The following is a 23734-nucleotide window of genomic DNA, read 5'->3' as shown; positions in this document are numbered from 1 at the left end:
GCCCAAGGCCGAATCCCCCCTCCTCAGCTGCAAGGTCACCCTCAGAGGTTCTGCCATTGACCCACTTGCTCAAAGTTTCATACAGATACCTTGGAACTTCCTTGGAATTAATTTGTTACCTTTTGGGCTTAGAATGGTTTCTCCAAGACTTGGCAATTCATGTCCTAGAAATGGAAATTCTTTGGAGAAGGAGTTTGGGACTCAAAGAATCACAGAATGGTTTGGGTTGGAAGGGAGCTAAAAGGTCATCTGGTCCAAATCCCTGGACGTGGGCAGTGACATCTTTTACTCATTGAGGTTACTCACACACCGTGACCTTGGACAAATGCAGGGATTGGACATCTACTTCTCTGAAAACCTCTTCCAGTTCTTGCTGCCCTTATTGTTAAATCTTTCCTCCTGTTATCCAGTATAAAACTCTTCTCTTTCAGTTCAAAGCCACTGCCCCATGTTCTGCCACTACAGGCCTTGGTAAAAAGTATCACTGAGATTTCCTTAGACTATGAGCATGACATTTTCATCTGCAAAAACATCTGTGAGTGCCCAGAGATCTCCCAAGATGGGCTTTAAAGGTCTCAAGCACATGAGCACTAGAGAGGGGCTAAGGAGCTGTGGCCTCAATGGTGTGGAGACTGAGGACAGTACAGGACAGCCCTCAGAGGGCTTGAAGGGAGGATTTAGAGAAGAAAAGAGCATGAGAAAGAAAAAATTAATGCCAAGTGCAGCTGGGGAGGTCCTGAGTGGACATGAGGAAAAAGGAATTTCACTCCATGGAAAACACTGTGCTGGAACACGTCACCCAGGAGGAGTCTGGATGAGCCCCAGGCTTTGTGTGTGCAGGAAGAGCCAGGGAGGACGCAGAGATGTCAGTGCAGGAAGGTGCCAGCCAGGTGGGGCAGCCGGGGGGATGACGACAGCCTGCAGGGAAAGGGGCAGGCATGGACACTGTAGGACAGCCTGGGCTGGAGAGGAGACAGGGAAGGGGAGAAGCTGAAAGGCCCTGACACAGCCACCTTCTGCAGGCCTTTGGCCATGGCTGCTGTCTGTGCCCCTGATGCCAGGAGGAGGGGAGTGGCCCTTGCAGCCCTGGGGCCTCATGGGCTCCTTGTCCCTGCTCAGCAGCCTGGCAGGTGCCACCCCATGGTCCTGCCCTTGGCATTGCACATCTCACATCCCAGTGCCCCAGGAAGAGCCCTGAGGAATGAGGCAGGGACAGGATCTGCCTTCCCAGGGGCCGGGGGTCAGGCCTTGGCCTGTTGGATTAAGGAAACAAGTCACTGTTTATTCAGCATCAGAGCCACCTTTCCCTTGCTTGTCCATCCTTGTCATCACTGTCTGCACTTTTCTGCTCTAACTGGAACCCAGGGAGACATTCTCAGTTGTGTCCCTCAGTGAGACTCATTAGCACTACAAGAAACTTCAGTGTTTCAATCTCATTTTGACTTCTTGAGAAGTTGTTTGAACTTCCTCTCAGGGACTGAGTCTCATGTAAACAACACCAATCTCCCTGAGGGTCATGAAATGCCTGGGGCTGTTGCTGTGCTGCTGAGCTGGGCCCGGCTCCTGGCACACAGGGAGCTCCTGGCAAGCAAAAAGAGCTTCAAAGAGACAGCTCTGCTGGTGAGCAGCTCCTCTGCACAGCCCAGCAGGGCTGAGGGCACTGCCAGGGCAGCTCAGGGACACCAGCAGGGCACAGACAGAGCTTCAAGGGGCTCAGCACTGGCAGGAGGGCTGAGAGCTCCCTGCAGGAGGAATCTTGGCAGGGTGCACATGGTGAGTCTGTGGCTGCAGGGCAGTGCAGGGGCAGCTCCTGGAGGCATCTCCTAAAGCTGGCCCAGCCCCAGCTGATGGGATGGGTGAGCAGGGGGCTGTTTGGAGGCCCTTTGGAAGAGCTGTGAAGCTGGGAGTGCAGGCAGGGGTGCCCAGGGCTGTGGGGCAGAGCAGGGTCCTGCAGCCCAGGGCACTCTGCTGGGCAGGGACTCTGCTGCCTGCCAGGGGCAGCTCTCAGCCCGGCCTGGGGAGCTGCTGCCAGGGCTGGGGCAGAAGGGCTGTGGGTAAGGAGCAAACCTGGCAGGGGAGGGAGGTTCTTTTCCATGTCTTGCTGTTGCAGGGTCAGACCTGCTCAAAGCTCCGGATCACTGCAGCATATTGAATGGAGAATTTTTTGCAAAGCTCAGAAAAGACAGGGGCTACAGGAAAGGAGTTAGTCCTGAGGTGTGTTTCCTGCTTGGGCATTGTAGCATAGACATTGTTCTCTCAGTTCAGGAGGCTGCACTGAAATTCCAGCTCTTTTACTCTCAGAGGTGAATATTTCAGGCAGGATCAGAGATGAGTACAGGATCCTGGGCAGTGCTGAGCCTTCCCTTGGGGGTGGGCACTCTCCTGTCCCAGCCCTTGGCTTCTCTGCGGGAGGGCTCCTGTCCTGCTCTGTCCAGCACAGCTGCACCTCTGGGCTGGCACAGGGGACACTTCACAGAGCTACCCTTTCAAGTAGCGCTGCCCTGCTCTCAGCACAGATCTTGGTGAGGTTTTTAAAGAATAATCTGTGTGTGAAGTCATCCTCAAGGCAGCACAACAGAAACTTCAGGGCAGAAGGGAAACAGACTGAGAGGCACTGCAGCTCTCTTGGCCCTGCAATAAGCCATGCAGAGCACAGCCCTTCTGCCTGTCCTGTCTCAAGACTCTTCAGATTTGTCACCAGAAAAATTTGCCCCTAAAAAAACATCCCCAGGTGTTATGATTGTAAACAAAAAACCGAGTCAAAATTATTTTAAGGATACTCTGTGCCTCTCTTCTGCAGTACAAATTGCTCCAAGACAACAGTACAGGAATTGAACTTTTCCATCAAAGCTGGGTTCCATGTGACATCCCCTGTGATCATGAGAGCTGTCCCAAACCAGCTCCATGTCTGCACTGCAGCAGAGCAAAGCTGAGTCCTTGGCAGCACATGGGCAGAGCTCCTGCTCCTCACAGCACCCTCAGAGAGCACAAACCAGAGAAAAGAAATGCCTTGACTTGGAGGAGATTTCCCTGAAAACTGAGATGGCTTTGCTGAGAGGGGGCTGTCTTAATTGTTTCCTGTGCTTTCCTTTTCTGAACAGACCCTGTCTTATAGAGCAAGAAATGTCCAACAGCAGCTCCCTCACCCAGTTCCTCCTCCTGGCATTCGCAGACAGGAGGGAGCTGCAGCTCCTGCACTTCTGGCTCTTCCTGGCCATCTCCCTGGCTGCCCTCCTGGCCAATGGCCTCATCCTCAGTGCCATAGCCTGTGACCACCACCTGCACACCCCCATGGGCTTCTTCCTGCTCAACCTCTCCCTCACAGACCTGGGCTGCATCTGCACCACTGTCCCCAAAGCCATGCACAATTTTCTCTGGGACACCACAACCATCTCTTACATGGGATGTGCTGCACAGGCCTTTCTGCTTGTCTTCTTCATTGGAGCAGAGTTTTGCCTCCTCATCATCATGTGCTACGACCGCTACGTTGCCATCTGCAAACCCCTGCACTACGGGACCCTCCTGGGCAGCAGAGCTTGTGCCCACATGGCAGCAGCTGCCTGGGCCACTGGGTTTCTCAGTGCTCTGCTGCACACAGCCAATACATTTTCCCTGCCCCTGTGCCAGGGCAATGCCCTGGGCCAGTTCTTCTGTGAAATCCCACACATCCACAAGCTCTCCTGCTCACACTCAGGCTACCGCAGGGAAATTGGGCTCACTGTGGTTAGTGCCTGTTTAATGTTCGGTTGTTTTGTTTTCATTGTGTTCTCCTATGTGCAGATCTTCAAGGCTGTGCTGAGGATCCCCTCTCAGCAGGGACGGCACAAAACCTTTTCCACGTGCCTCCCTCACCTTACCGTGGTCTCCCTGTTTATCAGCACCTCATTCTTTGTCTACTTGAAGCCCCTCTTTTTCTCCTTACCGTCTCTGGATCTGACCCTGTCAGTTCTGTACTCAGTGGTGCCCCCAGCTCTGAACCCCCTCATCTACAGCCTGAGGAATCAGGAGATCAAGGATGCCTTAAGGAAACTGAAAACTGGGTGTTTTTCAGAAGAAATAAACTTTCGTTCTGCTGCATGTTATCTTCCTCATTAAAGGCCAATCCTGTTATGGACTTCATTAAAGGCCCAGCATACCTTCTCTATTTTTTGCTCCTGATAGGAGTGTTATTTTTGTGAGAATTTGTTCACATCAAAAAATCTTTATGTCAATAAATATATCTATAAGGATATATATATATCTGTTTATATATAACCACCATTTTCAATTCAGTGTTTGCCTTTCTAGCCTGGCCCACAGGCTGTAAAAACTGGGAAATGTACTCACTGTCTGCTTCAACCAAATAAAGAACTCTGCATTGGCTTCTTTGCCTGACATCTTTCCTCTCTGACTTCTCTGCAGCTGCAGGGTCGGTGCCTCTGTGCAGAACTGGGCCAGAAAAGAGTCCCAGCAGAGCAGCACTGCCAGGGAGCAGCAGCTCTTCTCCTCCATGGCCTCCTCTCCCTTCCCTTCCACGCTGTCCTTCAGAGCCCTGTGTTGTTGGAGGCCTCAGTGCTCTGGCAGTCGGTCCCAGTCCTGCTGCAGGACTGTCCAGGGACTGCAGGCAGGGACAGCCACGGGCACTGCTGGCACAGAGCTGACCTCTGCAGCAGCACTGCCATCCTGCAGGGGCATCTCCTCAGGCCAGGGCCTCAAAGCTTCAATCTGCTTTCCACTTTGCTCTCCAGGATGTGCCCAAAGCAATGCCTTGCAGAGGAAAACAGCAGTGACCAGCACAAGGGTGGGAGTGCTCAGGGTGGGGGCACCCAGCAGTGCCCTGGCACAGCCAGCACCGCTCCCAGCACTGGCCTCTCACCCCAGGCCATTGGGCTTGTTCTTCCCTCCAAGGAGGGACATCGAATGACCAGCTCAGGAGTCCATGTTTGCACTGCATGGACAAGACATGCCCCTGTGTCACGGCTTGGGGCTGGGGGGGGGGAAGGCTTAGACAAAGTTGATGGCAGAAGCCGTCTCGTTGAGCTACGAGGGGCAGAAAGGACCCCCTTGCTTTCTAAATTCCTTCTCAGAGAGGAGCCTGGGGGTGGCTGGATCCAATCTCAGACTCATATTTTGATTTAGACTGAAGGAATTTTAGAGGTGTGATGTAATCACTTTGTCCTGGAGGTTTTAGTGATGGTAAATCAGAAATATTTCTATAAAATGAATGATTTATTATGACAAATGAACAGACAATTGATCAGACAAATGAACAGACAAAAGACCTTAAAGAGAATTATTTACTGCACAGTATAAAAGCAAAAACCTCCTAGCAGTATAGTGTAAGATAGGACAGTGCAGTCTATCAAAGTCATTCTATAAAGCAATTGGATCAAAGCCAGCAAAAAGAAACAATCCTGAAGTAGAGATTGGGGTAACTCACCCCACAATGACAGGGGGTAGTTCTCTCTCTTTCACTTAACCCCTGGGCAGTGACCATGAAGAGCTGTCCCTGCTTCATGGCAGAAGCTCCACACACTTCAAGGAAGTCTGTGGAAGAATCTGCCCCATGACAGTTGGACGGGGCTTTTATAGTTATCAAGGGTTTGACTGCCAGACATATTTGCAGGCCAGGGAGCAGCTTATCTGTCAATTCCTGCTTCAGAAAGCAGGATGTGTGTTTGAAGTTTCATGAAGCATTTTGGGTTTAGCAGAATTTAATATTAAAAACAGCACCTTGACACCAGCAGTAACTCATCACAGAGAGCTTGCATTGTTTGCATTCTCTGACCAGTTTTTAGGTATTGTCAGAGCAGAGCATCCTGCCAGAAAAGGCCCCTTGATTCCATGAGGTTGCAAAAACTCTGAGGGTTCCTTTGGTTCCATGAGGTGCTGCAGTGTCACAATGGCCCATTGATTCCACGATGTTCCAAAACATCCCGGGGTTCCCTTGGCTCCAAGAGGCTCCCCCGTGTCCCACCGGCCCCTGGATTCCAGGAGGCCCTGCAGTGTCCCAATGGCCACTCGGTTCCAGGAGCCACAGCGGCTGCCGCCGGCGTCTGTGCCCGGAGCCGCCGCTCCCACGGGGCTGCCGCACTCACCGCCGGGGTTGCCGCTCGCGCAGCCGCCGCTCTGCCCCGGCTGCACCGGGACCCGGCACCGCCTCGGGCCTGCGCTGCCGCCTCAGCGGCCACAGGGACACAGGGATGGGGGACCTTTGCTCTGCCACTGAGGGGGCCTGGCTTTGTTCTGCTGGGGTCTGGGCTTTGGGAAAATTGCTGTTCATTTTCATGCTCCACTGGAACACCTCCTGAATTCCAAATGTTTCCTAATCCAGGGGGAGGGGTTTCTATGGCATTGGAGGTCCTGCCCCTCGGGACACATTGTCAATAAACCATCTAGATGACTTGGAGGGGTTGGCCTGTGATCAGTCAATGCTTTGGGGAATGCTCTATTCTGGTTGAATGTTGCCCTATAACCTTTTGCCAAGCTCCCTTATTTTCTAAAGTTTGCCAATAAAAGTGTCTTATTTGACCTCCTGAGAAAACGTATGCAGTGTCTTCTTCCTTGTGGTCTCTCTCAAGGTATTAAAAGAACTGAAGGCCCTTCTCAAATATTTGGAGGGTGGAAAATTTTGGTGCATTTTATATTTTCAAAATAAAACCCCTCTGCTGAGCTCGTAGCTCAAACCTGGGGTCTCACAGTCACCATCCCTGGAAGTGTTCAAAACACATTGAGCTGTGACACTTGGGGACATGGTTTAGTTGTGAAGATGCCAGATCATGGTTGCACTTCATGATCTCAGAGGTCTTTTCCAACATTAACAATTCTATGATTCTGTGGTGACTCAACCACTTCCCTGGACATTCTGTTCCAACGCTTGATAACCCTTAGCCATCCCTTTGATGCTGTAGCCAAGGAACAGACCAGTGATTTTTACAGTGTTCCTGGATCACAGGATGTCCAAAGCCAAGGACATTTCCATCAGCACCTTGTCCTTCCTGCAGATCAGAGTCACCTGAAGCCTCCAGGCCCTCCACGGTGGCAGAGACACCCAGGCAGCAAAACCCTGTCCTGCCAGGCTGCCCAGCCCAGCCCTGTGTCGCCCTGGCCCTGGGAACAGCAGGGTTTGCTCTCCTTGGGGCACCTCAGTCCCTCTGCCATTGCCATCTGCCCCCACCCCAGCAGGCTCTGGAGCAAAGCACAGCTGAGGTCCAGCACAGCTCTGCTCTGACAGAAAGAACCTGCAGTCAGGGACAGGAAGAGGACAAAGTCTTGCTTAACCAGCCTGAAGAATAATGGGATCAATGACCTCCTCTATTCCTGGGCACTTCAATGACCCTGTGGATCAGGTTTGGTAGCAGGGAGGGGGCTGTAGGTTTCCCTTAGGAAAAGAGGAGATTAAGAGTTGACTCTGTGTCAGAGAGAGCCAGTTTCAGGTGGCTCCAAAATGGACCAGCCAGTGCCAAAAGCTGAGCCAAAAAGCAATTCCAGAGGCACCTCTGTGATAACCCTTTGGAGAAAGGATAAAATCCAGGGTGCTGGGACCCAGAGAGGAGTGAGAGAAATGGGGAAGAAACAACCCTGCAGGCACCAAGGGGAGTGGAGAAGTAGGAGGAGTGAGAGAGAGCCCTGGTGGGCACCTGGCAGCCAAAAGCCAACCCCCAGCCCTGAGAGCCACAGCTCAACCCAGTACAAAAGATCCTTTAGGTCTGGAGGTTCTTTGCAGCAGCTTTGTAGCAGAGCTGCCAGATGGGCCATCAAAGGGGATGCTCAGCTGGGTCTGACACTTGTGTGATCCTTGTCAGCCTTGGCTCTGTACGATAAGAAAGAACTATAGAATCCTAAGTAGTTTGAGTAAGGTGGGACCTTTATAGGTCAGGTAGTCCCACCCCCATAAGTCATCCCATGAAAGCCTTGGAACATTCCCTGCCTGAATCAGAACCCAAATGGAACAGTTTGGATACAATTCCCAAATAGTTTGGGAACTCCAGTCATTCCTGACACCAGGATGGAAATTCAGCAGATCACTAAAGCCAGTCACCTTGTGAGCCCACACCCAGTGGGGCTGAGGGAGGCCCTGGCAGCTCCCCAGCACCTCCCTCTCAGTGGGACACCTCTGGCAGCCTCTCCCAGCTTGGGAACCCTCCAGTTTGCAACATTCCAAAGACCCTTGGTGATGCCCAAGACAATTCTGATCCCCCTCCACAAACACTCCTCCAGCTGTGACCCTTGTCTGTTGGCAAACACAAAGGGATTTGGGGGAGTGTTTCCCTGAAAACAAGGAGAATTTCCACCCCCAGCTCTTGATGTGTCCACACATCTCTGCCTGAGTGTGGGTGTGAATTGACTGTGGTGGGAATGTTGTGATGGTGAATCTCTAATTCAGTCACTGTTAAAATTGTAGCAAATTCTATTGAACCACTTGATAATTGTTCAATTGGTCAATGATTAAATACTACTAATCTCTTTTGCCAACTTGTCTTTGGATCCAAATCCTTTGCGTCCTGACCCTCTTGCATCCCAAGGCTCTGTGTAAATCATTCCCTTTCATCAAAAAATATATTTTTGGTGACTTCCACTTTAAAATCTTCCTCCTTAGATAAACTACAAAACAACTCTAATTAGTTGTTTACGTCTTGAAGACTTGAAGACAACTGAAGAAAGAAAAATAATTTGTTTTTCAATGTTTTAATGAGTCCCACGGTGTGTTTGGAGTTGCATCAGCTGTCAGTCCAAGATGGGCCATGTCAGAACTGGTGAGGTTGGGGGGTGAGGAGCAAGGTTGATCATCCAGGGTCAGTGTGGATCTCCTGAGGAGACACTCAGCATCAAGATCACTTGGAGAACACCTCTATCACCTCTTCTCTGAACTAAAAAATATCCATAATTGAATTAAAACAAAAAAAGTACAAACTTTGAAGACTTGTTTTGAAATTGCCTTGAAGACAATTAAAGGAAGACAAAGAGATCCTGAGGGATTTCTGCATTTTAATGAGCCCCACGGTGTGTTTGCAGCCCAGCCCATGATCCTGAGATGCTGAGAGAAGATTGAAGCAGCTGCTGAAGAAGGCAGAAGCCAAAGTCCAAGTGCCTTGAAGCATTGCTGGGCCCCACTGAGGGCAGGCACTGCCAAAGCCTCCCCAGGGACTCCTTGGAGCAGCTCCTTGGAGGCCAGGAGTGCAGGCAGACAAAGGCTCTGGGCAGGCCCCTGCAATGCTGAGCAAAGCCTGCCTTGGTTTTGTGGAGCACAAAGGCCAAGGCCTGAGCCCCAGGCCCTGGCCCAGCAGATCCTGTCCCTCCCGGCTGGCTCAGGGCTGTTTGGGGGGCACTGGGATGGGAGGGGGAGGAACAACAAAGGCCAAAACTGGGCAGCCCCTGCCAGGCTCCTGAGGGAGGGGCGAGGCAGAAACCAAGTGCAGAACCTGCCAGGCAAGTTGCTTGTGGTGGCCTGAGTGGCAGAGGCAGCTGCCAGAGGCAAGGGGACAAAGGCCTGGGTGCCTTTGGGCCTTGCAGCCCTGCCAGAGCCCTTGGCCATCTCTCCTGCAGGCTGTCCTGCCCTGGCCCTGCTGCTGCTCTGGCCTTGCAGGCTGCACACACCCCTCCTGCTTTCCCACCTCCCTCCCAGCAGCATTTCTAGACCCTCCCTGATGTCTCTGCAACCAGTTCTGGCTGTTCCCTGGAACACAAAGCCATGGGCTGATCCTGACTCCCTCTGGGTCACCTCTTTCAGCACAAGGGTCCCCGTTGAGTGACATTTCTTTTTCCTCACCTTCAGTCTGAACCATCACTGCTACTCTTTGTGGAGATTTCATTCTATTTCCAATACAGAGAAAGGCTCCATCCTGTCAGATCTCCTCTAGACCCTCTCCTGTTCTTCCTCATTCCTCCAGAATGGGGAACCTCACAGACAGACAGACCAGTCCAGATGTGGTGACCCCAGGGCTGAGTCCAGGGGGGTGACAACTCCCTTGTCTGGGTGCCCACACTCCCCCCCAGGCAGCCCCATGTGCAGTTGGCCTTAAATCAAGGGGCCATTCTGATTCTTTGTAATGTCCCGGAATCAAGTGGCACCATGACACTGCAGGGCCTCATGGAACCAAAGGAATGCAGGGACACTGTGGAATCTCATGGAACCAAGGGACCATTGTGACATGCGGGGTCTCTTTGAACAAAAGGAACCCAGAGACATCTCAGAACCTCCTGAAACCAAGGGCCCACTGTGCCTCCCCAGAACTCCATGGAATCAAGCAGAGCCGCTGCCTCCCCCCCGCCGCCGCACGGACCGGAGTCGCCGACTCTGCCCCGCTTGGACACCTCTGGAGTCAACGTGTTCTTGGGCAGCACAGCTTATCTTAGACCATAGAATTTTCCAGATTTTGCTTTGCCCCCTCTTTTCGCATAGTTTTTTTTTTTTTTTGTTCTTTGTTCATTCTGGGGGAAAAGGGAGAAGGGAAACATGTTGATCCCTGTTTTTATCCATTTACAAAAGGGATTTGGGACGGGGGGAGAGAGAGTAGGCAATTTCTCTCTCTGCTGTTGCTTTGAACTGTTCTGTTGGTATTGCTGGTTTTGCTGCTGTATTTCTTGTCAGTAAGCTCTTATTTTCTCAATTATACCTCCTTGTATTTTGTCTCCTTGTGCTGGTGGGGAATAAAATGGAAGTGAATTCATTTTATTGGAATTCCTGCCCCAAAATGTGTCTTTAAACCAGGGCAGGTTGCTCAAGGGCTCCCTGAAATTTGGCATCAACCACAATGAACTTGAAAATGCATTTTGTCCCATTGTACAGAGAGATAATAAAGATGTTCTCTAGTGGTGTTCAAGGGCTGACCACTGAGGGATTTCATCAGGAAGTTGCTGCCAAGAGGACTTTGTACCTTGGATTTTATTTCACATTCTTCATTCAGCCAACTTCCCACCTACCATATCTTCCACGTCTTCAGTCCAGCTCTCACCAGTCTGACCATAAGGAGACCACAGGAGACCATGTCAAGGGCCTTGATGAAATCTGGGCACACAACATCCCCTTCTTTTGCCTCCCACAGGGGTTCTGCAATCCCTGCCTTGTCCTTCCCATACCTGGGAATGGCTGCAGGAGGACTTGCCCTATCCCCTTCCCTGCTGAGCCTGAGCAGTCTGGAACTCTCCCAACCCTCCTTGCTGCCCTGTTTGCAGACTGCTTCCATGTCTGCCTTTGCCAAGGCCCCAGGAAGCTCTGGGATGGCTCTGGCCTTTGCAAGTGTTTGGGAGAGGTCTCCCAGTGACACTGTCCAGCCTTCTCAATATCCCTGACACCAAACCGTTTCTATTATCCCACAGTTCCAGATTAGTGCTCAGGACACAACACATATTCTCGTGGTTCTTCAGGAGAAAATTAGAAGTGATTTCATTAGAGAGGTCAACTGGTGGAGCAGCCCAGTCTGGTCTGGCCCCACAGCAGTGCCCAGCCCAGGGTGCTGCAGAGCTCTGAGCACTCCCCCCACAGCCCCAGCCCCTCTGAAGGGCTGTAGCAGTACGTTCGGATACATGTCCGGAATAAAGACAAGTGCCAAAAAATACTCAAGCACACAAAATATCTTTTATTACAGTGAGAATAATAATAATAGCAATAAACTTAGCAAGAGGAATTAAAAACTAAAAAGGATACAAACTAACTATGTTATCGGGTGGCATTAAAACAAATACTACGAACAGCATTTAATACAATATTAACTAGTGAAAAAGGGATACCAAAAAAGAATCTTTACACAGTATTATGGATAACACGATATTGGTTAGTAAAAAGGGAAACTAAAGGAAAAATACTATAAACATAAAAGGGGAATTAAAGGAACACTAAAAGGATATTAAAAAGTTTGTTCTCTCAGTTGCTTCCTATCAATAATCTGTGCTTACCCACACAGACAGGCCAGGGCTGTCAGGATCTGCAGCAGCTGGTCGGTGCCCGTGCTTAGTGGGCGTCCCCGCGGAGCAACACAGTCTCGGTGGTAGGATGAGTATCGCTCAGCTCAGCAGTCCCGACACCCCATTTTTATCAGTTCCACATTACACTACGTAGGGCCAGTACGCAGTATAAGGTGATGCCTGAATGGCAGCCAAACACCGCCTAATCATGACCTCATGGCAACAGTCTGCGCATGCCCTACTTGTAGGGCAAGGGGCGAGCGACCCCTGCCCACAGAATCTTCCTCCCATCATCATCTTTCTCACCCCTATGTATGACCTCTACCATTGTGTTTCAAGGGTAGATGTATCTATCTTGCAATATGTAGCAAAACCAAGGAAGAATTCAGCTCTGATAATAGGGGATATCAAGCTGACTTGCTAAAAAGCACAATGGACCTTACAAGCTGACTTGTTGAAAAGCACAATGGACCTTACAATTAGCTTCTGCCATAAGTTACATTGTACCACACTCTAGCTGGTTTCACATCCTAATATGATTTCGTTCTCACGCCTCTATGCTCCATTGATCATCTAATTCAGAAGTACCCCCCTTACAAGGGCACAGCAGCTCCTGGGGCACAGAGAGGAGTCTCAGCATCCCCATCAGCTCAGGGGCTGGACACTCAGCGTGGCAGGAGGAAATGGAGGTCAGGGAAACTGCAGGAGCCCTGGTGTCACCTCCAGGAGATGCCCAGCACAGCCTGACTGTGCCCCTCAGTGCCAGCCCCTCTGCCCAGCCCAGCCCAGAGTCCTGGCCCAGGGACAGAGCAGCCTGTCCCCAGGGGGGCTACAGAAAGAGGTTTCTCTGTGTCAGGGATTCCTCTCTGCAGGCCCAGAAATGCTGCCTTGCTCTTCTCCAGGGACATCCCTTTGCCCAGGTCAGTGTGTCCAGGCTGCCTTGGCCAGTTGCAGATCCCAGCCTGGGATCCCTGCAGGGCCCTGAGCTGGAGGTGCTGCTCTGCACAGGGAGGGGCTGTGGCACCCTGGGCTGACCCTGCACTGGCCATGCTGGTCAGGGTGGGGAGCAGACCCAGCAGGATGGGGATCACTCCTCTCCACCCTCTGCCATAGTCCTGGAAGGCTCAGTAGGCAAAAACAAGGCTGGGCAGGTGAGACGAGTCACTGGCCAGAGTCCTTTCTCTGTTCCTGCTGCGTCCCCTGGGGTTGCAGAACTCTCCTTTACCAGTGCACAGGCAGATTTAGCACTTGATCTCTGGTGACTCCACCCTGGGCAGGATTCTGCTCCAGGGCTCCATTCCCTGCTGACTGGATGGGACGGGCTGTCCCTGCAGATCCTCTGTGCTCTCCTGCACTTCCTGAGTTCCTACAGACAAGTCCTCACCTGCCATCAGAGCCCTCACAAGCTGTAGAGCCCCAGACAGGTGACTTGGAGATCATTTGTCACCTCCATTGGCCATCAGCCACCAACACACAACATCTGAACCAGCCCTCAGTCCCTGCAGTCCCAGTGGGTCCCTGACCTCACTGCACTGTCTCCATGGAGAAACAAGCAAAGCAACAAGACTTTGGAGAGTTTATTCCTTGGACTTCTTCTCGATACCAATGTTGGGAAAAGACCTCAGCCTTCAGGAAGTGCCTGGAGGGGAACCCCTTTGCTGCTGGAACTGCTGTTGTGGAGCCCAGCCCTGTCCCAGCAGTGCCCAGGGCCTGTCCCTGCCTGTGCTCACAGGCCTGACCCACAGCAGGACAGTGACTGAGCTGCCAGAGCACTCAGGCCTTGGGCACGGACAGGAAAGGAGAGGGTGGGAGTGCAACGAGAGCAGCTCTGAACAGACCCAGTTCTGGGGCTCCCTGGCAGTGCTGGGACTCTTTTCCCCTCCACATCTGCAAACATGGAAATGCCCTCCAGCTTCAGGGGAGGTGTTGGAGGAAGAATCTGGAAAAAAGAATTTGTGTCCTTTCTTACACTCAGAGATTGTGATTCCTCATGTACAAACTAACACAGGGAGGATGTTTGACAAATATTTTGCTGCACAAGCTTTTATTTTGTTTAAATGCACACAAAGCATGATTTCTGATTTCTATATTTTGTGGGTGAAAAAAAAGGGGTAGAGAGTGAATTATATGGGATGAAGAATAAAATTTCAGTGTTGTTAATATTAACAGATGAACAAAAAAGGAAAACCCACCACCACTACGAAAAGCTTTAGAAGGCAGGCCAGGCCCAAAATAAGTTACACAATGAGTGTTCTGCAGAAGAAAAGACGAAGTTTATTGCTTCTCAAAAAACACAGTCATCATTTTCCTTACGGCATCCTTGAGCTCCTGGTTCCTCAGGCTGTAGATGAGGGGGTTCAGTGCTGGAGGAACCACTGAGTACAGAACTGACAGGGCCAGATCCAGAGATGGGGAGGAGATGGAGGGAGGCTTCAGGTCGGAAAATGCGCCAGTGCTGACAAACAGGGAGACCACGACCAGGTGAGGGAGGCACGTGGAAAAGGCTTTGTGCCGTCCCTGCTGAGAGGGGATCCTCAGCACAGCCCTGAAGATCTGCACATAGGAGAAAACAATGAAAACAAAACAACCAAACATTAAACAGACACTAAACACAATAAGCCCAAGTTCCCTGAGGTAGCCTGAGTGAGAGCAGGAGAGCTTGAGGATGTGTGGGATTTCACAGAAGAACTGGCCCAGGGCATTGCCCTGGCACAGGGGCAGGGAAAATGTATTGGCTGTGTGCAGCAGAGCATTGAGAAAGGCAGTGGCCCAGGCAGCTGCTGCCATGTGGGCACAAGCTCTGCTGCCCAGGAGGGTCCCGTAGTGCAGGGGTTTGCAGATGGCAACGTAGCGGTCGTAGCACATGATGGTGAGGAGGGAAAACTCTGCTGAGAGGAAGAAATAAAAGAAAAAGGCCTGTACAGCACATCCCATGTAGGAGATGGTCCTGGTGTCCCAGAGGGAATTGTGCATGGCTTTGGGGACAGTGGTGCAGATGCAGCCCAGGTCTGTGAGGGAGAGGTTGAGCAGGAAGAAGCCCATGGGGGTGTGCAGGTGGTGGTCACAGGCTACGGCGCTGAGGATGAGGCCGTTGGCCAGGAGGGCAGCCAGGGAGATGGCCAGGAAGAGCCAGAAGTGCAGGAGCTGCAGCTCCCGCCTGTCTGCGAATGCCAGGAGGAGGAACTGGGCCATGGAGCTGCTGTTGGACATTTGCTGCCTCTGGGTGTTTGTTTCCAACACAGGAGAAGAAGACAGTAAGAGGCCAGTTAGCGTGGACTTAGCTAAACAAAGTCAAAGCTGTATTCTACAGATACTCCCCAGGGCACACACAGACAGTCTTTTGATTTCCTAGGAGATCTTCCTTCAGCTCCAGTGCTGGGTCCCTACTCAACAGCATTTTCACTGTTTTAGCAGCACTGTGCTTCTGTACAGGGGTTTCACATAACAAGGAGATGTTAAGGGACAGTTTTCCAACCTGGAGGGAAATTCACAACTTGGAAGGAAACCTCAGGGAGACAGCCAAGTGTCCTTACGATGGCATTTGATTTAAGCAGACTCAGCTCCTTCCCCAGCACCACAGGCTGCACTGGTAGGGGTCATATTCCGTTTGCAAGTGCAAAAATGACAGCTCAGACTAGTCCTGATGGGTCTAGCAGAGGTGATGCTGGTGCTGCCCACAGGCAGAGCAGTGGTTGAAAGCACATTAGGAAGCTCAGACAGACCTACTGAGCACTCACAGTTCATATGTCTCAGGGACCTGTCAAAATTAATACTTTCTTAATGATTTATTCCTCCCATTCCTCAAGAGTAGGAAACTGGAAGCACAATCTCAGGAAATTTCTTTAACCTTATAAAAATCTTTATCTTGGAAATATTCTGAGTGGGAGCTGAAGCTCTGAGCATGTCCTCCTCCTCTGCACTCCAGATACTCTCAAGTTGCACTTAGAGAATCAGTAGTTGATGGGCAGTGCCAGCTTTCCCAGATGCCTCCAAAAGCTGCAGTCCCATTGCCCTGCATGAACAGACTTCCTGTGCCAAGATCTGTTAAAAATTCTCCCCCAGTGAGGTCTCAGCATCATTCTACGTCTGACAGCCTTTAACTTCTCTCTGTCTCACTCCCCTGCCCTTGGTGCTGCAGGCAGTGCCCTCAGCCCTGCTGGGCTGTGCAGAGGAGCTGCTCACCAGCAGAGCTGTCTCTTTGAAGCTCTTCTTGCTTGCCAGGAGCTCCCTGTGTGCCAGGAGCCTGGCCCAGCTCAGCAGCACAGCAACAGCCTCAGGCATTTCATGACCCTCAGGGGGGTTTGGCGTTGTTTACATGAGACTCAGTCCCTGAGAGGAAGTTCAAACAACTTCTCAAGAAGTCAAAGTGAGATTGAAACACTGAAGTTTCTTGTAGTGCTAAGGAGTCTCACTGAGGGACACAACTGAGAACATGTCCCCAGGTTCCAGTTAGAGCAGAAAAGTGCAGACAGTGATGACAAGGATGGACAAGCGAGGGAAAGGTGGCTCTGATGCTGAATAAACCTTTACTTGTTTCCTTAATCCAAAGGACCAAGGCCTGACCCCCAGTCCCTGTCCCTGTCTTATTCCTCAGGGCTCTTCCTGGGGCACTGGGATGTGGGATGTGCAATGCCAAGGGCAGGACCATGGGGTGGCACCTCCCAGGCTGCTGAGCAGGGACAAGGAGGCCATGAGGCCCCAGGGCTGCAAGGGGCACTCGTCTCCTCCTGGCATCAGGGGCACAGACAGCAGCCCTGGCCAAAGGCCTGCAGAAGGTGACTGTGTCAGGGCCTTTCAGCTTCTCCCCATCCCTGTCTCCTCTCCAGCCCAGGCTGTCCTACGGTGTCCATGCCCTGCCCCTTTCTCTGCAGGCTGTCGTCATCCCCCCGGCTGCCCCACCTGGCTGGCACCTTCCTGCACTGACATCTCTGCGTCCTCCCTGGTTCTTCCTGCACACACAAAGCCTTGGGCTCATCCAGACTCCTTCTTTGTGACATATTGCACCACAACACTGACCTTGGAGGGAAATTTCTGACTTCTTTTCCCCAGTCTAAGCCACCCCAGCTGCCCTTGGTGGCACTAGTTCTTTCTTAGGCTGTTTTCTGACAGGAAGAAAAGCTCCACCAGCTCTGACACCCCCCTTCAAGACCTCTCAGGCTACTCCTCTACTGTCCTCAATCTTCACACCACTGACCCCTGAGTCCTCAGCCTCTATATACGGGTCATGTGCTTGAGGCCCCAAATTCCTTCCTGGGAGATCTCTGGGACCTCTCCAAGGTTTTGGGAGATGACAATAGAGTGCTCTTATCCCAGGAAACACAGAGGGACACGTTTTTCCAAGGGTTGTCTTGGCAGAATGAGGCACAATCTCTTTAAACTTTCTGGGACAAGGGAGCTCTGAGCTCTGGGTACGGAGGGAGCTCCAAGTGCCAACCACTGGAGTGGGAGCTACAAATCATCAGGGTTTGTGTTCTTTGGAGGGCCAGACACTGGTGAGACTGCTTTGTGTGTGCACATGGAAGGACCTGAAGGGCACAATGAACTGTCTCAAAACACTGTCAAAGCAGGAAAATCCCATAAGGCACCACAACACATAAGCACTGGTGGCAAACAGGAAGGCCTTTAATTCCAAGGCCTAAAGGGAGGTGAAGCTTTGGAAGTAGCCCCCAGGACAGAATTGCACTGTGCAGACTGTGGGAAAGAGCAGACAGCCCCAAAAAGGAAGCCAGGGCTGGTAAGGCAGGTCTGGGGAACCCATCCAGACAAAGATTCCCACCTGCAGACTGGAAGCACAGCGGGCAAAACTCCCACTGTGGCAAGTTGTGGGAAAGGAAGCAAGTCCTTGTAGACGTGCCAGCCCAAGCTGTGGGAACAGCATCTACCCCCCTGAATACCTGGGGCCTGGGCTGTATAAAAGTGATAGCCCAGAAGCACAACTTGGGGACCCTCCACCGAGCAGAGCAGGGTGAAGAAGGACCGGCAGGAGCCTCAGGGATCTACATTTAATTCATCTCTGTCTCTGATCTCACTGTCTTCCCACCACCGTTCCTTCTCTCTCTTTCTTTCTCTCCCTCCTATTTACTGTTAAATCAAAGCTGGACTGCTGACTTTGGCACATGGTCTCCTTTGCAGATGAATTTGGGCAGAGGCATCTTTTAATAATAGGAACCTGAGAGTATCCATGAGGTTTTACAGGGTGGGAATGGCCACTAGATTCCATGAGGTTCCACAGAGTCACAGGGTCCATTTGGCTTCATAAGGCTCTGTGGTGTGATAACGGACCCTTGATTCCATGGGTTTGCAAAATGTCTCAGGACTCCTTTGGTTCTAGGAGGCCCCACATATGACAGTGTCCCCTTGGTTCCATGAGATTCCTCAGTGTCCAGGAATCCTTTGGTTCCATGAGCCCTGCAGTGTGACAATGGCCCCTTGATTCCATGAGGTTCCACATGCCAATATGGGTCCTTGATTTCTTGAGGTCCACAGTGTCCCAGGGTCCCTTTGTCTCCATGATGCTCTGCAGTGTCACAGTGGCCCCTTGATTCCATGAGGTTCTGAAAAGTCTCAGGGTTCCTTTGGTTCCATGAGACCCTGCAGTGTCACAGTGGCCTTTGAGGTTCCTCAGTGTCACAATGGCCCCTGATTCTATTAGGGCCCGAAATGTCTCAGGGCTCTCTTGGCTCCATGAGGCCCTTCGTGGCACAATGAACTCTTGGTTCCATGAGATTCCACAGTGTCCCAGGGTTCCTTTGGCTCCAGAAGGCCCTACAGTGTCACAATGGCCCCTTTACTCCAGGAGGTTCCACAGTGTCCTTGCTGGAACACACATGGCTGTAATGTTGTCACCCCTGCAGAGCTGCCTCCAGCTCTGGGCTCCAGCCCAGGAAGGACATGGACCTGTTGGAGCGAGTGCAGAGGGGAGCAGCAAGAGGATCAGAGGGATGGAGCAGCTCTGCTGTGAGGAAAGGCTGAGAGAACTGGGATTGTTCAGGCTGGAGAAGAGAAGGCTTTGGGGTGACCTAATTGTGGCCTTGCAGTGCCTGAAGGGAGCCAACAGGAAAGATGGAGAGAGACTTTCAACAAGGGTCTGGAGTGACAGGACAAGGGGAATGGCTTCACACTGAGAAAGGGAAGGGTTAGATGGGATATTAGGAAGAATTTCTGGGCTGTGATGGTAGTGAGATCCTGGCACAGGTTGCTCAGAGAAGTTCTGGCTGCCCCATCCCTGGAAGTGTTCATGGTCAGGTTGGATGGGGCTCTGAGCTCTGGGTCTAGTGGAAGGTGTCCCTGCCCATGGCAGGGGGTTGGACTGAGATGCTCTTTAAGGTCCCTTCCAACCCGAATCATTCCATGATTCTGTGACTGGTGGGGGATGTGGGGGTCAGAGCTGATGGGCACAGAGACCCCAAAATGATGGAGTTTTCCATTCTGAGTGAAGGAAGGAGGGGGCAGCAGAACTGACACCCTGGACTGCTGGTGGTCAGACTTTGTCCTGTTTGGGAGACTGACTGATCTGGGTGTGAGTGAGGATGTGCTGGAGGGCAGGAAGGCTCTGCAGAGGGATCTGGACAGGTTGGATCAATAAGGCCAAGTGTCAGGGCCTGCCCTTGGCTCCCAACAACCCCCTGGAACGCTCCAGGCTGGGGGCAGAGGGGCTGGAGAGCTGCTCAGCAGGAAGGGACTTGGGGGTGCTGCTTGACAGGGGCTGGATATGAGGCAGAGTGTGCCCAGGGGGGCAAGAAGGCCAAGGGCATCGTGGCCTTTGTGGAGAAGAGTGTGGCCAGCAGGAGCAGAGAACTGATTGCCCCTCTGTGCTGGGCACTGGGGAGGCCCCACCTGGAGTGCTGTGTCCAGTTCTGGCCCCTCAGTGCCAAAAGGCCCTTGAGGGGCTGGAGCGTGTCCAGAGAAGGGAACGGAGCTGGGGAAGGCTCTGGAAAACATGTCTGCTGAGGGACGGCTGAGGGAACTGGGCTTGTTGAGTGTGGAGAAGGGGAGGCTCAGGGGGGACCTCATTGCTCTCTGCAATGACCTGAGAGGAGGTTTTAGTGGGTGTGGGGGGTGGTCTGTTCTGCAAAGCCTTTAGTGACAGGAAGAGAGGAAATGGCCTTAAATTGCATCAGGCAAGGTTCATATTAGATATTCAAAAACCTTTTTTCCACTGACAGAGTGTTCAGGCATTGGCACAAGTAGCCCAGGGAGGTGGTGGAGTCTCTGGAAGCATTCAGGTGGCATCTGGATGTAGCGCTTTGGGATGGGGTTTAGGGGTGATTCTGGTGGTGCTGGGTTGACAGTTGGACTAGAAGATCTGGAAGGTCTCTTCCAACCTTGATGATTCTGTGATTCTCTGACCTGTCATCCCTGTTTGCAGGTTTGTGCTCTAACATGACCCTGGGGATATTTTCTCTGTGGGGTCCAGAGGTTTCTATCTGGTTCCCTGTGCTTGGAAAGCCTTCCAAAACCATTCTGGTGAGGGGAGGTGGTGATGCAGCAACAGCAGACGCCTCGTGGGATGCCTGGACACCCCTGGGGAGGCAGAGCTGGGGCCACTCATTCTGTGCCCTGTCCTGGCTGCGTGCTGGGGGGACTGCCCTGAGGAGAGACCAAGGAGGCTTCTCCTGGGGAAAGCCTCAGCCAGAGCTCAACTTCCCAAACAAGGCTGGGGCTGGGGGTGTGCCGAGGGGGAAGTTGTCCTGCAGGCAGCAGGGCAGGACAAGCAGGACACAGTCTGCTCAGGACACGGCGCATCTGAAGGACACCATGGGTTTGGGCCCGTTGTTGCTGCTTTATTAAATCACAGCCACCTCCAACTGGCTCAGTGGCAACAGAAGAGCAGTGCTCCTAGTTTGAATCGTGGTTTTTGCTGAAGACTTGAAGGTATCAGGATTCCAGTTTTCCTGCCTGTATAAAAGACAGAGTTTCTTTTTTGTGATAACATCTACGACTGGAAAGATCCCTAGGCAGCCACCAGGGATGATGTCACAGGGATGATGTCACAGGAGAGATGTGATGTCCTAAGGGGGCTGTGATGTCACAGGGAGGATGTGATGTCATAGGAGATGTGATGTCAAAGAGGATGTGAAGTCATGGGAGAATGTGATGTCACATGGGAGCTGTGATGTAACGGGGGAGGATGTGATATCACAGAGAAGGATGTGATGTCATAGGAGACATGCGACGTCACAGAGGAGGATGTGATGTCACAGGGAGCTGTGATGTCACAGGGGACATGCGATGTCACAGGGGAAGACGTGATATCACAGGAGAGCTGTGATGAGACAGGAGACATGCGATGTCACAGAGGAAGATGTGATGTCATAGAGGAAGAAGTGATGTCACAGAAGAGCTTTGATGTCACTAGGAAGGATGTGATGTCACAGGCAGCTGTGATGTCACAGAAGAGGATGTGATGTCACAGAAGAGGATGTGATGTCACAGGGGAGCTGTAATGTCATAGGAGATACATGATGTCACAGAGGAGGATGTGATGTAATAGGAGACATGTGATGTCACAGAGGAGGATGTGATGTCACAGAGGAGAATTTGATGTCACATAGGAGGATGTGACGTCATAGGAGACGTGATGTCACAGAGGAGGATGTGATGTCATAGAAAAGGATGTGATGTAACAGGGGAGCTGTGATGTCACAGAGTGGGATGTGATGTCACAGGGAGCTGTGAAGTCACAGAGGAGGATGTGATGTCATAGGTGACATGCGATGTCACAGAGGAGGATGTGATGTCATAGGAGAGCTGTGATGTCACAGAGGAGGATGTGATGTCATAGGAGAACTGTGATGTCACAAAGGAGGCTGTGATGTCACAGAGGATGATGTGATGTCATAGGAGGTCTGTGATGTCATAGGAGGTCTATGATGTCACAGAGGATAATGTGATGTCATAGAAAAGGATGTGATGCAACAGGGGAGCTGTGATGTCACAGAGTGGGATGTGATGTCACAGGGAGTTGTGAAATCACAGAGGAGGATGTGATGTCATAGGTGACATGCGATGTCACAGAGGAGGATGTGATGTCATAGGAGAGCTGTGATGTCACAGAGGAGGATGTGATGTCATAGGAGAACTGTGATGTCACAAAGGAGGCTGTGATGTCTCAGAGGAGGATGTGATGTCACAGGGGAGCTGTGATGTCATAGAGGAGGATGTGATGTCATAGGAGACAGGATGTCACAGAGGAGAATGTGATGTCACAGGGTGCTGTCATGTCACAGAGGATGATGTGATGTCACAGGAAGGATGTGATGTCACAGGAAGCATGTGATGTCACAGGGGAACTGCGATGTCATAGAGAAGGATGTGGTGTCATGGGGATGATGTGACGTCACAGAGGAAGATGTGATGTCACAGAGGAGGATGTGATGTCATATGATAGATGTGACTCAGGGAGGAGCCGAGGTTGGGGAGGGCAAAACCGGCCCCAGAATGGATCGGGAATGGGGACCCCCCCCTGCGTTCCCCTGTGTCAGCCTTCTCTGGGGGGCTTTGGGAGGGCACCTCCCCCTCAATGGGCATCCAGCTCACTCGAAAAGGTGCCAGGACCACCCCACAGACCCCCAAGGACCCCCTAAATCCATCCAGAGCCCACCCAGGACCCCCTCAATCCCCTTTTCTGGGGGACCTTTAGGGGCACTGGTGGCTGAGCTGGGCAGCAAAGTTCATACCTGTCTGCAGCCTGAGTCACTGAAATGCTGATTTTTAAGCACAGAAAGGAGAAGCTTGAGGCAGTTTGTTGAAGGCAGAAAGGCTGATTTCTCATGTATTTTAATTACTTCTGAAATGCTTCAAAGCCTGGTTTTCAGGGGTTTATTCAATTTGGCAAGTTCTTGGGGTTTTCTTGGGCTTTTCTTTGTGTGTGGGGTGGGTGGGTTGGTTGTTTTTACAGTTACTTGTCTCATATACTTGGTGCTTTTCCCAGGCGAACATTGATTTGTGTAGAGACAAAATCCCTGGAGAATATCTTAATGTGGGGATAAAAATACTCCCCTGGGAAGGATGCAGGATGAGTTGGAATTATTTATTTAAGAGTTTCAGGCCCACAACGAGCAGTTTCAGCCAAATTTTCTAAGTGACTGAGGAACCCTTTTCTCCAAATGTGCTCCCCTGAGGCAGTTTCAAATCCCCAGTTGTGATTCAGTTTTCTGGAATGATTCTAAATGAATTGAATGCTTTTTTTGGCCATCATCTAGGCAACTGCTGCCACAGATAACATCGATTGTAAGAAGGCAGAAGAGAAGGACATGAAAGGCCACCTGTGAGCAAAAGGTATTTTTCATTTTCAGTAGTCTCTGAATTTTTGTTACTAGTTTTCTGTTTCTGTGGAAGAGTTCAGTGTCCTCCCTCCTGGGAGGGATGGGAACAAATGATTAAATGTGGAAAATGTTCCGTTCCAACACTGCAAACTGTAATTTGTCCAGATGGTCTAAAGACGTCCAGATTATCAAAAACCTTCCATATTTTTGTTTTCGGGGAGAGAAAAACATTTGATGAAGAAATCCAGCAAAGGCAAAAGTGCAAGGCCAAGCCTCAGCCTGTGGAGAGCTGAGGGGTGGCACCGGCAGCCCCAGAATTACATAGGGAAAATGAGAAACACAGGAATTTTGGGGTGGGATTGAGCCATTTTCAGGGGGATTGATCCACTTTGAGGTGACAGATTGATCCCTCTCAACTTTTGGGATGCAGAGCTGGGAGAGACTGGAATGTTAATGGTCCATGGCTCCAACACTCTCCAGTTGCAGAAGCAGTGGGGGCTTTGCTGCCCAAGGCCAAAGGAACCGCCTGGGGCAGAGGGGGGAACACCCACCCCCGGAGGGGACAGGCTGGGCTTGGAGCCAGA

At 51.5% G+C, this 23734-nt stretch overlaps 1 protein-coding gene and 1 long non-coding RNA gene across 2 annotated transcripts in view; both read right to left on the bottom strand.

Annotated features, from left to right (window-relative positions):
• The window catches only part of LOC135405703 (uncharacterized), a 553771-nt gene that overhangs the window by 439940 nt on the left and 90097 nt on the right, over nt 1–23734 (bottom strand). The window lies entirely within an intron of this gene.
• Nucleotides 14158–14712, bottom strand: LOC135404618 (olfactory receptor 14J1-like; the record flags this gene model as incomplete). The annotated part of the gene is made up of 1 exon (XM_064639350.1): nt 14158–14712. A coding segment is annotated over one exon (555 nt), but the record flags the coding sequence as incomplete, so codon positions are not given.

Source organism: Pseudopipra pipra, chromosome W (assembly GCF_036250125.1).
Source record: "Pseudopipra pipra isolate bDixPip1 chromosome W, bDixPip1.hap1, whole genome shotgun sequence".
NCBI lineage: Eukaryota > Metazoa > Chordata > Aves > Passeriformes > Pipridae > Pseudopipra > Pseudopipra pipra.
This window is presented reverse-complemented; position numbering and strand designations above follow the sequence as displayed.